Source organism: Pezoporus flaviventris, unplaced genomic scaffold (assembly GCF_033815535.1).
Source record: "Pezoporus flaviventris isolate CSIRO_AGI_PZ_B2104156 unplaced genomic scaffold, CSIRO_AGI_Pfla_v1 ptg000213l, whole genome shotgun sequence".
Classification (NCBI taxonomy): domain Eukaryota; kingdom Metazoa; phylum Chordata; class Aves; order Psittaciformes; family Psittacidae; genus Pezoporus; species Pezoporus flaviventris.
The window spans coordinates 6399971-6413253 of NW_026892761.1; the positions used below are offsets into that span (position 1 = coordinate 6399971).

Sequence of the window (13283 nt, forward strand, 5' to 3'; positions counted from 1 at the left end):
GTGTATGCAGTGAAGCCCTGGCATATTTTATTACCGTGAATTCAGAAAGCCACAGAGAAGCTTGGACTAGTCTCCTCCTGTTGCTTTTAACCAAAACACTAAAAATCAGTGATGAAAAGGTAAGAGCAGGCTGGAAGTCGGTTCTCTTTGCATTCAAGTATTTTTTTCATTTCTGTTTCTGTTGGATTCAGTTGTTATTATCATCCGTAATGCACGGTGGCCAGTTTGCTTACTCTCATTACATGTACTCCTTGAAATACAGCAGTTTTTACATCCGTTTTTTGCAAGCATTCTACACTGTAAAAGTCAAACTGCATCCATGAAATGCACAGCCATATAGAAACATTAATGGACAGAGCACTGGAACAGGTTGCCCAGGGGGGGTGTGGAGTCTCCTACATTGGAGATATTCAAGGGCTGCCTGGACAAGTTCCTGTGTGATGTACTCTAGGTTACCCTGCTCTTGCAGGAGGGTTGGACTAGATGATCTTTTGAGGTCCCTTCCAACCCTTAGGATTCTGTGATTGTGTAGGACTTGCGTATAAAAGTACATTGAGTGTGCAGTAGAGGACGGGCTTGTGCTGCATTACAGCTGCACAAGAAGGGTAGAGGTAAATTTCACCACTATAAAACTCAGTTGCGGTTCCTTGACAGTGATGACAAAAAAATAATGTTCAGGATCTTAGCCCTTTTGAGGCAAAGGTGAATGCAAATATTCACTACATTAGGATGTGCAGAGAAACTTCTAGAAGTTGGGTTTTTTTTTGGTTTTCTAACTTTCCAATATTCCATGTTTTTTCAAGTGTATTTTCCCTTTTTGTTTTTTGCCCTGTATTGCAGAGTGTGTAATTTCACATCTTTCTTGTGAAGTTTGGAATGTTTTATGGCAATTTATTAATATTTGTGGTGGCTTGGCTTGTCTGTGGAGCAGCAATTCAGTGATAGCATTGTGGCTACAGTGTGCTGTGAGAATAGTTTTAACTATTTGTAGGTAAAATGCCAGCTTGGCCATTCCTTAGTACACAGTCCCAGTATCTTTTTACTATAGAAAGTTCTGTGGTGAAAGTGTCCCATTAACTTCTCCTGTAACTAACACTGAGCATTATTAGGGAAGGATAGAGGACAAAATGTATTTCTTACTGTATAAAGTCATGATAGATTTGCATCTTGAGTACTGTTTGCAGTTCTGATTCCCGTGTCAAAAGGGTGTCATAGAGCTGGAAAAGGGCTGAGAGATTTTAACAGGAAAAAGGCATATAGACTGGCTCACATACGTGGGACTGTATGTATGTTAGACTTTTACTCAGTTATCCTTTACCTGGAAAAAAAATAAAAATGACACCCATAAAGTCACTATTAGCATGAAGAGAGGGAAAGGACTGATGATTCTTACACTGGAAGAGATGGTGAATGAATGTTCTGCAGATGTCAAGTCACCGAAGGGCAAAAAAAAACCAAATACACGCAGAATGGAGAGATCTCTTCATGCACTGGTTCTGCTGTGGAAGGCTTTCTTACATACCGTGGCTATTTAAAGAGGCAGATGGGACAAAGTAACACCAGAAGTGGGTGTTTCTACAAGTAGTCCCTGCTACCACCTCCAGCCTGAGCAATCCCTGAGCCACAGAACAGTCTGACTCTGTTTAGGGAAGTTGTGCCAAGTGCATGCTCAGTGGGTGGTTTCCTGTAGGCATCTGCAAAGGCTGCTGCAGAAAACAGTGCGCTTGCTGGCCCTTTGGGCACCCAGGAGGGCCTTTGATTGGGTGAGGACTTGTGTTTTAATGAGTTGCTATAGCCATGTACATAGAAAAAAATCTCTGCTTCCCTCTAGTAATAGAGAATAACATTATTTTTTTGTATCTCTGGTAGTTTAAGGCACATGCTTCAACGTATTATCCATACTTGTGTGAAATCATGCAGTTTGACCTGATTCCTGAGCTTCGAGCTGTGCTGCGGAAGTTCTTCCTGCGTATAGGTGTTGTGTTCAAAATCTGCATAACAGAGGAGCAGATACGGACAACTGGGATGAACTTACCTTCATGGTAGCCCTAAGTGTAGGGTTGGTTACTTCAGTTTGTACATGAAGCTGTGTTCCAGAGATGGATTAAAGTGGATGGGGGAAAAATGGGACCGTGGTGCATCAATACAGCAGCAAGTTACTCTTACCAGTTGCATTTGGGGAAGAGGAAAAACAAAATCCTGTTCTGTCCATCCTACAAAACGATCAGCGGTTTTATTTAAATTATTGCTTACAGAGTTAATACAGTAGATGTAAAGTCTTTGTTTCAATGCTAGGCATCCTTATGATCAAGTCTGTCTCTTCTAGTCTTTTATCAATTGTTCAGTCTTACATCTCAGCTAAATCTGATGAATCAGCTGGATTCCTCAATAGAAATTATGCCCCTTGGAAATAACAAATATAGTTGTGTAGCCTTGTGATGTTAGCACATGTATTAATAATAAACTATACTGCAGTGGCTGATGACCACCTAAGATCACTCTGGGTCTTTCTTTGTGTGTACATGACTAGACAAGGCAGCGTGTTAATGGTGTTTGAAGTGGACAGCCTGTAAGATACTTAGGGAAGGGGTTTTCCTCCTGTTTAGCTAAAGTCACTTGTAAAACTTTTTTAGTATCAGTGCTTCATCTTCTAAGACTTACTTTAGGTTTTATGGAAGGTTTTGCATCCAGAGCACACAATAGTGAACAATTTAATACCCTGTTCAGCTTGTTAGTCTTGAGTTAACAAAACCAACTTTTAGACTTTCCCTTTACTTTCATACATTGCCAGATCATGGACAGAGCATATACAGGAATATTAAAAACAAGGTTCAAAACAAACAAACCCACCTTTTTTACACTTGAGTACATTTAGTAGTAACTGTGTCTGTTTGGAAAGTCCTGTCCTTAATACATATGAGGTTCTGCCTCTACTGCAGATTTGCAGCTTCTGATTTGTCTTTTTGTGTAAAGTGAGTTTTGTTCTCAACTGTTAGTTCCTCTTGTGAGCTAAAAAAGCCTGAATTCCCACAAAACTGCTCTTGCAAAACTAAAGCAGTTCATCCATGTACTGTAAGAGTTACAAATATGTTTCTGTGTTTTGATGGCATCTGTGAAGCAGCTTTGTTTGCCCAAGAGATTTCTCTTTCTTTCTTTGAAATGAACCCGTTTTCTGTGACAACTGCTGCCATGACAGAATGCCAGTTTACACTTGAAACACTGCAGGACTGAGGTCTGTCGTTTGAAATAATTTATTACCAAGTTTTAAGACTTTTCTGACTGGAAGAGTGATAGGATGGGAGCAGTACTGGCTGAAGTAATGCACGCAAAGGTGTTAAATATTAACTGCTGTGCTATCCATAGTACAAACCTAAAATATAACAGTATTTAAAAACCAACCAAACCAACCAACCTACTTGAATGGTATTAACTTATTATTTTGCCTTTTGAGTTTCCTGGTAGGGTGGCCTTAGCTGAGGTTGTCTGGGGCTATTTCACTCTCAGAGCTGTTAGAATTTTTTTCTTTCCTTCCTTTTATTCTGTTAGCTGTTTCCAAAGGGTTCATATGGTGCTCTGCAGTAAACTGGGTTGTTTTACCTAAGCATTGTTTGGGAATGGATTTGCAGTCCATAGTAGTGATAAGGCTTTCACATTTTTATTTTTTAACCAAAGAAAAATAAATGGTTGTAGTTCTTTAACTTTTAAACATCCATTAGATTAAATCTATACACTACTATTTAGTAAAAGGATATATGGCTATATTTTACAATAGGAAGAGACTGAAAAAAAAAAAGCAATGCTGATTTTTAACTTTGCTGCTTTTGAAATGTCCTTTTGTGTTGCATTTAAGTATAGTTGTTCATTCCATGGTAATGTCACTTCATCCATTACAGTAAAAGCAAAGTATTTATTTTAATTCTATTTAAATCTGTAAGAATAGGCTATTCCTTTTCTTTTGGTCCTAGATAGTCCTGAAGAAAATATCTGAAACTTTGTTAGCCTTTGAATGTGTCACTGCTTCATTGTATACCCCTATCTCCTATCCAGACACAAACTTCTGACGTTGCATGCTTTTTGTGGATCTTACAGTTTTGAAAGCCTTACAACTCGTACCTTGAAACAAGTCTCTCAATTTTCAATTAGATTAGTTGCATTGTGGGCTTTCTTTACTGTAATGTGCAACATATGTACCATCTCCGCATATAGACTAAGGGTGTTTAATCAATCCTTGCCTTCAGCCTTAGTTCTGAGAATGTTCTTTGATTAAAGCTTTTGTTGAATTTATACCATTTATAAACTGCTGAAATTAGGTGTGTGGTATCAAAACTTCCTAAACTGTAACGCATAAAGGAGAAAGGGGACTGGAATGCAACTGGATTATAACAGCCTTAATCCTGTCAATTGTCTGGAATTTATTGTACATGCTAAAGCAATAAGAATGATATGTTAAGTGTGATAACCCAAGATGGTTGTATTCACATCAGTTGTTTGGTTTCCCTTATGCAATCAGAAACAACATAACCCATAGACACCTGAATGAAGCTAAAACCGCTGAGCCAAAACTCTCATGGCTGCTCCAGATCTTGTCCTGACTCTGCTGACATAGATTCTATCTGCCTGTAATGGTTTAATTAGCTTTACTAGGACTGTGAGTGAGAACAGGGTTCTGTGTCAGCACAGCCCAGTGCAGACCAAGGCATCAGTGCAATACATGGAGTAAAAAAAGTAACTGCTTAGACTTCTGAAGTAGTGTTACACAACAAGTGAAAACATAAACTGATTTACCTGCAGTGGTATAGGTAGGGAGACTGCATGATCTTTGTTATTAATCTTGTTTGGAACCCTCTAGGACGTAGTTAGGCAGGGGGTGGATGCTGAGGAAACCTCAAAAACTCCTGTTCACATTGACTCTGTTGTGTCTTACAGTACAAGAAAATAGTTACAGCCATTTATCCCTGTCTTGGATCACCAGAACCATCTAAACCCATGTTCACTAATACAGGCAAACACCCCCCAAACTTTAGCTCAGTCTTACTATGAAGAATGAGAAAGATTAAAAATATTAACTTTCAGTCTGAAGTAGAACTAAGCTTTTTCTGTCAGAATTGCAGCTCCTTTAGTATGTAAATTCCATTTGTTCAGCACCTTTCTTTCTGTGTAAAATGTATGTTTTCACATATTTAAAATCCCTATGTCCTTTGTTTTTTTTAAGATTTCTGTATTAAGTGCATTTAATATGAGTAATTTAAGGAGAGTATTCCTTGCCAATGGATGTATACATTTTTGAGCGAATAACAAAATTATATAATATGAAAAAAAAACTATGTAAAGTTTTCTACATGAAAATACTGTGTATAATACTGTTATAATACTCCATGCTTTAATCAAGTGGTAAATCAATAAAGTTTTAAGAAGTGTTGCTCGTTTTTTCACGTTGTTTATTAGAAGGGCAGCGAGCCTCCCGCCTGCTCTTCCACCGGGAGCAGGGATCGCCGGTGGTTTAGGGCTTGTTTTCAGTTGTGTTTTGGGGTGTTTTTAAGTACGCCTTACACCCGCCGTCCTCCCTCCTCTTGCCCGCTCCTCGCCCTAGGGGCCATGTCCCCTTTCTTAACGAGTAAGAGCCCCCGCCCTTCGGCCCTCCCCCCTTTCTGCCCTCCCATAGCCCGCCCCAGCCCGGTCCCTCCGCCGCGGCCACCTCTTCGTACCCCGGCACGGCCCCGCCGCCGCCTCCGGAACCGCAGCCCCACGCCCGTCCCGGTGGAGGCCCAGCGGCTTCGAGGGGCGCCCTGGGGCCTTGTGGGAAGAGTGTGGCCATTGGTGGCGGGGAGGGCGGCAAGGATTGGCTCACAGCGGAGCGCGTCACGGAAAGAGAGCCCGCTGATTGGTCCGACGGCCCCGCGGTGTAGCCGCCCTGCGTGATGCGGTCACGGTGCCGCCGCCGCGCCCTCTCACCGCGGTTTGAATGTGAAGCGCAGCCGGAGCTCTCGGAGCCGCCGCCGCCAGCGCCGGGGGGAGTCGACAGGTGAGGCCGAGCCGCGCCGAACGGCGATGCTGGCGGAGGGGCTGCCTCGCAGCGTGGCGGTCCGCATGGCCCGCAGCCTGCCGCCGGTGCGCTCCGCTCTGCTCCGCGCTGCGCTCGGGCGCTGGGCCCGGGGCGCAGCGAGAGGTGCAGCTCACCATGCTGGGGTGGTTCGGCCCGCCTCCCTCAGCTCGCGATTGGTCCGAGGCCTCTGGCCCTGCGCCGTTTGCTCTTCTCATTGGCTCTCGCTGCTGCCAGTCTGGGGGCGGCGGGGAGGGGGAGGGGAGCAAGTTAGTCTGAGGGCGCTCGATGGTGCTTGGGGCTCCCCCGGCGGAACCTCAGCCCGCGTTGTGCCCGGCCCGGCTGCGGGCGGGCAGGGGCCTCAGGCGCGCCACCACCGCATGAGGTAGCGTAAGCGCCGCCGGGGGGCAGGCGCAGTCTGGCGGCGGGCGGGACGAGCGGCTGCGTCCGTCGGGTAAAGCGCCTGACGGCTTCAGGCCGGGCGAGCGCAGGGCCGGGGTGTGCGGGGCTGAGGCGGCGCGGGAGGTGATGGGCCGGGCCGCCCCGTTGGGAGCTGGGGCTGGGCAGCCGGGCTGAGGCCAGGCCCGGAGGGCTCCTCTCGCCGCTCTGTCCCGGACGGCCGCCCCGCCTCACAGTGGCCTCGCTTCTCTTCGAGGCAGCGGCGAGGGAGTGATGGGTCCCTGGGCCCTGCTGTGTAGTGAAGTAGAAAGTGAGCTTAATGATCCTCAGTGCGGTGTAGAGAGAACCTTCCCCGCTAAATCTGGACCACGAATGTCCTCAGGCGTGTAGATGGTGCTTGGCGGGTGCTGTGATGAGTGAATGCAAGAACAGAGTTCTCTGGAGTTGTTCACAAGCTGTGGAGCATAGCCGGTCTTTGGGGGGTTTTATTTTCCATAGGTGGTCTGTCATTAATGTGCCTGAAGGAGTTAATGCATTAAGCATATTTTATGGGTTTTCGTCTGGAGGGGTGGTCTGAAAATACTCTTATTTCCTGTGGCCTTTTTGGGAGTTGTATGTCACAACGCAGGGAAAAGCATCGTGTCACTCGGGCAAGTACCACCAGGCTTTTGTAGTGGAAAACGGACCGAATAAGAGAACAGTTAGAGAAAGGGAAGGAAGTCAGAGCAAGTAGAGAGCAGGTGAAAATATTTGTCACTTTGTGTGAAGGGTTGAGTGATGGATTCAGATCCTCACGTTTGGCTTTTAGAGTGATCTCAGGGTCAGCTGCAGGTGTGTGTTTCTCACATGGGCCCCCTGGGTTGCACATGTGTGTGAGGTATTTGTAAAAGGCCATTCAGGGCTGTCATCTCTTTCAGTTTGGTTTCCCATTTGAGTCAAGATTAGTTTCCGTAAAGGATTTCTGCATAGGTTTGCATCTCAGCTGCACAGACTTCCCTGGAGCAGATAACTTACTTGGTTTTAACTATGAAAGATTTGAGTATTCGTTTCAGCGTCATAGTAGTGATGCATGAGGCTGTTTTGTAAAACAGGTGAGCCAGCTGTTATTGGTGCTGAATTTTATCAGGGTTTTATTGCTTGATGTGACTTGGTGAATGGGACTGCAGACAAGTAAACCACCAAAAGGTGAAGGGAGTGAAACATGGGAGACAAGACTCTTTAGGTAGATTTTTGACTTCTAGCAAAATATGTTGGGATCTGGATTGCTCCTTTAATATTCGGTTAATTTGAGGGTACTGCTGCTGTCTCTTTTACTGATACAGAAGGCATAGTTCAAATGAAAATTGCCATTAAAGCCCACTGCCTTTGCAGGCATGCTTAAATAGTAACTATTTATTGCACTGATAATCAACATAGAACAAATTGAAAGTGAGATGGGCAAACTTCAGTCTCTTTTGATAATTAGAAACTCCAGATTAAAAATGGAAATCTTTGTTTCCTCATTACTTCTGTAGAGAGTGAACTGTGCTGCTGGTGCTAAGAAGGGTGGACAGATTGACGAGGGTATCCTGAGCATGCCCATTAAAGCATGACTTGCTGCTGGTTTAGTGTTACTGTAAGTTTAATTATTCCAATTAAAGCTGTGAAGTAAATAGATCGCTGAGGTTAGTGTGAGAATATGTGTGGGAGGGTTACTAGAGAGGAGTAATTTAGACTTATTGCACAGAGTAACTCTGTAATAGGTATTGCAATTTAAATTAACTCCCACCCTCCTCTCAGGTAATTTTAGAGGGTGGACAAACCCTGTGGCTTTGCACAGTCTTTTGTCTCTATAAAAAATTAAGTTTCTGTTAAGTGTTTTCATTAATGAAGTGTATTTAATTTTAAGCAAGCCTTGACTCTCCAATGTACTTTGAAGTGTTCTATTTACGATTCTGTAGGGCAGGACTATTCTGCTTTTTCAACTAAGAATATGATTTTAGGGCTGAGAGTAGTTCTCAAAAGCAAACACAAACTCTTGTCCTGAAAGGGCAAGAGATCATATTTTGGCTGTACCTGTGATTGCTGTATTTGTGATTCTGTTCTAGGAGTTTGGTTCCAGTAAACTAAAAAATAACAGTTACTTGTCATTGAAGAAATAGAATGTGTTCTGATTTGTGCTTAGTACATGGTAACTTGTTTCATTGCGTGAGGTAGGGAAAATAGGGCCATTATTTATGAGGTGTGGTCAGAAAGAACTGATGTGTGCCTTCTGTGGAATCTAGTTTTACATATATGTATCTAATAGGATAGATTTCCTGATCTGTATTTATAACTAAACTACTTGTGGGTTTTAGGTTCTGCCAAAATGGAGCTGAGTGATGCCAATTTACAGACTTTAACTGAATATCTAAAGAAAACACTAGACCCAGATCCTGCTATAAGGCGTCCTGGTAAGTGATTCTCATGACTGACCAAAAAAGGTTTGGTTTCTTTCTGGCTCTTCCAAGGTTTACTTCTACCGGGTTATGACCTTTAAAAATGGTGGGAGGTGATATTTCCACATCCTGCTTTGAAGTGAGAGCTTTTGTTAATAGCAGAAGCATTATAAAGGGCTAATTAGTAAAGAAGGTACAGTACCTTTTGTCAGACTTGCTCTGTGTTTCTGTTCTTCTGAAACTCTGGGAAGTGTTCATGTGTTGATTGTTTTAAGTGGACGCTTGAGGAACCATGGGACTCTTATTAGAAAAATCAGTCCAGCTTTTGCTAACCTTCCTGTATTCTCTTACAGCGGAAAAGTTTCTTGAGTCAGTTGAAGGAAACCAGAATTATCCATTGTTACTCTTAACACTGCTGGAGAAATCACAGGAAAATGTCATCAAAGTTTGTGCATCTGTAACATTCAAGAATTATATTAAAAGGAACTGGAGAATTGTAGGTATCCTAGTGAATAGTTGTGCTAAGATTTAATAGTCCTTTTAAGGTATAATAAGGTATTCTACAGTAACCTTGAAGAACGTACGTATGTCTGTACTCTGAAAGAAATTAATCATTCAGAGAGAAAACAAGGTGTAATTTACTGGTGGGGCACTAAAACCTGAACTATTGGAGTCCATTTTATTAAAAAGAGCTACAGCTGGGTGATAAAATGGTGAACAAATAATTTTGTCTGTTATATGCATATTTTGCAGAACAGAATATTTAAAGCCCATTTAACTAACAGTAATATTATTTAAACTGAAATGATTGTGAAGTGTCTGTATAGAGGAGCTGGCCAGTTTGGCCTGTATCTATTGTCCTGGTGTTACAAAGATTTCAAGCCAGCCCTGCAGCTGAATGTGATGATACTAGTTTCTCTTTCATGTTAATGCTTCTGGGTCACAGAATAGTGTGGAGCAGTTTATATTGGTGGCCTTGCCAGTTTAACACTTGGAAGTATTTGTAGACATCAGACAGAAGTATTGCTGGTTAATCCTTTTTTTAATCCTTTGTTTTGAAGAGTTCAGAAATGTTTTTGACTCAGCTTTTAACATTCATGAAATCTAATTTGTGGTAGAAAGTATTGCATTTACGAGCTCAGCTCCTTCAGCAATGAGAGGTTTTAATTGATTAAACAGAATGTGTCTCACTGAAAGTACTGTTTGAATCTGGAAAATAGCAAATGTATAATGTTGCTTTACTATAGGGGAAACTGGTATTTCATCGTTACATCTTAGCTAGTACCTACTTACAGATTTGCATGTGATTTCTCCCCTACCCCTCATATTAACATTAGGAAGCTGTAGCAGTTCTAGAACTGGTGATGTTTGATAAGATCAGCATGTTCAGTCTGGCATGAAATTTCTAGAACTTGGTTTCTGTAATGCTGTGTTCTCAGTCATTTCCCCCAGATTGCATCTTTATCTGTAGTATATTGTAAGTAGAAATAATGTTCTGTTATGGAAAAATCTATAAGTGGCTTCCTTCTTATGGATTGCTGATGTAACATGTTGTTTTGGAGTAGGTGGATATGCTATGCAGTAGGCGCATCCAGAGGGCTGTTACGATTGCTCTGTGGCTTCAAGTACATTGTTTTGTCCAAAATTGAAGCTTTTATTTCATGAGCAGCTGTATGAATATAAAATACAGCTGTAAGGCTGGCTTACCTACATCACATGGTTTAATTCAGCAGCCATGAACCTGACTAATACAAAGCCCAGTGAAAGTAAAAGGGTCTCTTCTATTCAAGGGCTTCAATTTGGTAGAGCATGGAGAGCCAGAGGGACAGAGCATTTCTGGGGAGAGAAAAGAGTTTGCTTTGTTTAAATTTATTTTGAAGGATGTACAGAACACTCAGCTCTGTGCTGCCTCTCATGTCCTGTTAAAAGGTCTCATTTCTTTGAAAAAATCTCGTCTATAACTCCAGAGTAGGATTTGCTGTTGCTGAGCTCTCCACTTTCTCTGTCCCCATGTATCAGAATACATAGCAGTGAGCCCTGCCTCATACTCTGACCACTGCTTTTCATATCATATGAACTTGTAAACCTTAGGTTTTAAAGATATCATCTTTTTGCGGTTTTGAATGTATGTATAGTTATTCTGTACATTCTTCTGATTAGTGCAGTGTGATAGAAGAGGAAAAGCAAGTTCTGTGTGACTTATTTTTATAACTGCTTCTTTATATAATCATAGAGTCATTTAGGTTGGATATAACCTTTAAGATCATTGAGTCCCACTGTTAACCTGCCACTGACAAGTGCACTGCTAAATCATGTCCCATATGTACACATCATTAAAATATCTCCAGGGATGGGGCCCCACCACTTCCCTGGGCAGCCTGTTCAATGATTGACAATCCTTTTAGTAAATAAATTTTTCCTAATATCCAATCTAAACCTCCCCTGGTGCAACTTGAGGCCATCTCCTCTTGTCCTATCACTTGTTACTTGGGAGAAGAGACTGACCCCCACCTTGTTAGCTGAAAGGACGTTGTAGGTGTAGAGAGCAAGGTCTCCTCAGCCTCATTTTCTCCAGGCTCAACAACCTCAGTTCACTCAGTCACTCCTCATAAGATCTGTGCTCTAGACCCTTCACCAGCTTCATTCACCTTCTCTTGACATGCTCCAGCACCTTAATGTCTTTCTCATAGTGAGGGGCCTCAAACTGAACACAGTTTCTAAGGTGTAGCTTCACCAGTGCTGACTACAAGGAGACAGTCTCTTTTGTAGTCCTGCTGGCCACACTATTGCTGATACAGGCCAGGATGCTGTTGGCTTTCTTGGCCACCTGGGCACAAGGTGGGTCATATTTAGCTGACTGTTGACCAGCATCTCCAGGTCCTTTTCTGCTGAGCAGCTTTCCATCTACTCTTCCCAAGTCTGGAGCATTCCATGGCATTGTTGTTACCCAAGTGCAGGACCCAGCACTGAACCTTGTTGAGCCTCATACCACTGGCCTTGGCCCATGGATCCAGCCTGTCCAGATCCCTCTGCACAGCCTTCCTGCCCTCCAGCAGATAAACACTCTTACCCAGCTTTGTGGTGCCTGCAGACTGACTGAGGATGCACTTGATTCCCTCATTGACATCATTGATGAAGATATTAAACAGAGCTGGCCCCACCAATGAGCCCTGAGGAGCATCACATTTGACTGATGTTAGAGCCAAAGCATAACTGGAAATTTTGAAATTGCTATGTTATTTTTTAAGTTTGCAGGAACATGATGAAAGGGACATGAGAAGGAGGGTAATGGCATCTAAAGGTCATTGAATTGCTCTCTGGAGGTGCTGACCTACTTTAATTGCTGGGTAATTACTAGGTTTCTAAACTTCAGTGCTGTCATCACAAGTAGTGTGACTATCATGGCTGTCACTGGTTGGTGACAAGCCTCCGTATTTTATGTCTCTAGTAGAGACTGTAATTTAGTACTGCTTGGCACTACTGCCTGATTGATACTTTGATTGGATAACTCTTAAAGTCAGTGTTATGATTTTGATTGTGTAACTTGCATCTTCATGTACAGTTTCTAGAAAGTATGGCTTGAGGCAGCTAGCACAAAACAGATCTTCAATGTCAGCAGAAGTGAGGATAGAGGTGTGATTTTGTGGTGGAAGAGGAGACTGTTGGTTAAACATGTGTATTATTGGCAAATGCACCCACCCTTGCTACTGCTGAATTGCTGATTTGAGAAGTTTCTATTAGAGAAGGAGAAAGAACTAGTTCAAAGTTTTACAGAAGGATTTAATTCCTTCCAGCTTTTTTTGGGTGCTGCTGTTACAGATTCACTATAGGCAATATTTTAAACAGGTCTTATTAGTTTCTTTAACAATCTCATAGTTACATAAGTCAGTATAAGCAGTTGGTTTCTGAAATGCTGATAGTCACTTGTTTCCTGGAGTGTACTGACTTAATTACTGGTTTAATTTCAGGTTGAGGATGAACCGAACAAAATATGTGAATCAGACAGGATAGCCATTAAAGCCAACATAGTGCCCTTGATGCTTAGCAGCCCAGAACAAATTCAAAAACAGGTAATATGTCAATTCCTGGTTGTGTTCATGAGGCTTTTGGAGTATTTTAAGCATGTCTAGAGGCTCTGGTTATTAGCAGAGCTCAGTTCTCTTACCAACACGGTCATCCTGGTCCACATAACTTGGAGTGTATTGTTATAGCTACTCCTAACTGCTTTAATTTTATTTTTAAAAAGGTAGTTAAAATATTATAGCTACATTCTAGTATTAGGCAGCTAAACATAATGTGACATTTATTTGTGATGAAAAGTAGTAGGTATTTAACCCAATGATTTTTGAATCTGACAACAATAACAAGTATTTTCCCAGATATTTGCAACATCTTATGTAACTGTGAGGAACTCACTATTTATATCA

The 13283-nt window shown here is 42.3% G+C and overlaps 2 protein-coding genes across 2 annotated transcripts in view; both read left to right on the plus strand.

Annotated features, from left to right (window-relative positions):
- ARFGEF2 (ADP ribosylation factor guanine nucleotide exchange factor 2) overlaps positions 1-5419 on the plus strand; it is a 36304-nt gene extending 30885 nt beyond the window's left edge. Inside the window, exons 38-39 of the mRNA XM_061441647.1 lie at positions 2-119; positions 1870-5419. Coding sequence (XP_061297631.1) covers positions 2-119; positions 1870-2046 — 295 coding nt within the window. The 3' untranslated portion in view covers positions 2047-5419. The remainder of the gene's footprint in view (position 1; positions 120-1869) is intronic.
- A 450-nt stretch (positions 5420-5869) lies between these two features.
- Positions 5870-13283, plus strand: part of CSE1L (chromosome segregation 1 like) — a 30028-nt gene continuing 22614 nt past the window's right edge. The window contains exons 1-4 of the mRNA XM_061441559.1: positions 5870-6022; positions 8776-8871; positions 9210-9352; positions 12825-12926. Of these exons, the coding sequence (XP_061297543.1) occupies positions 8787-8871; positions 9210-9352; positions 12825-12926 (330 nt within the window). The 5' untranslated portion in view covers positions 5870-6022; positions 8776-8786. The remainder of the gene's footprint in view (positions 6023-8775; positions 8872-9209; positions 9353-12824; positions 12927-13283) is intronic.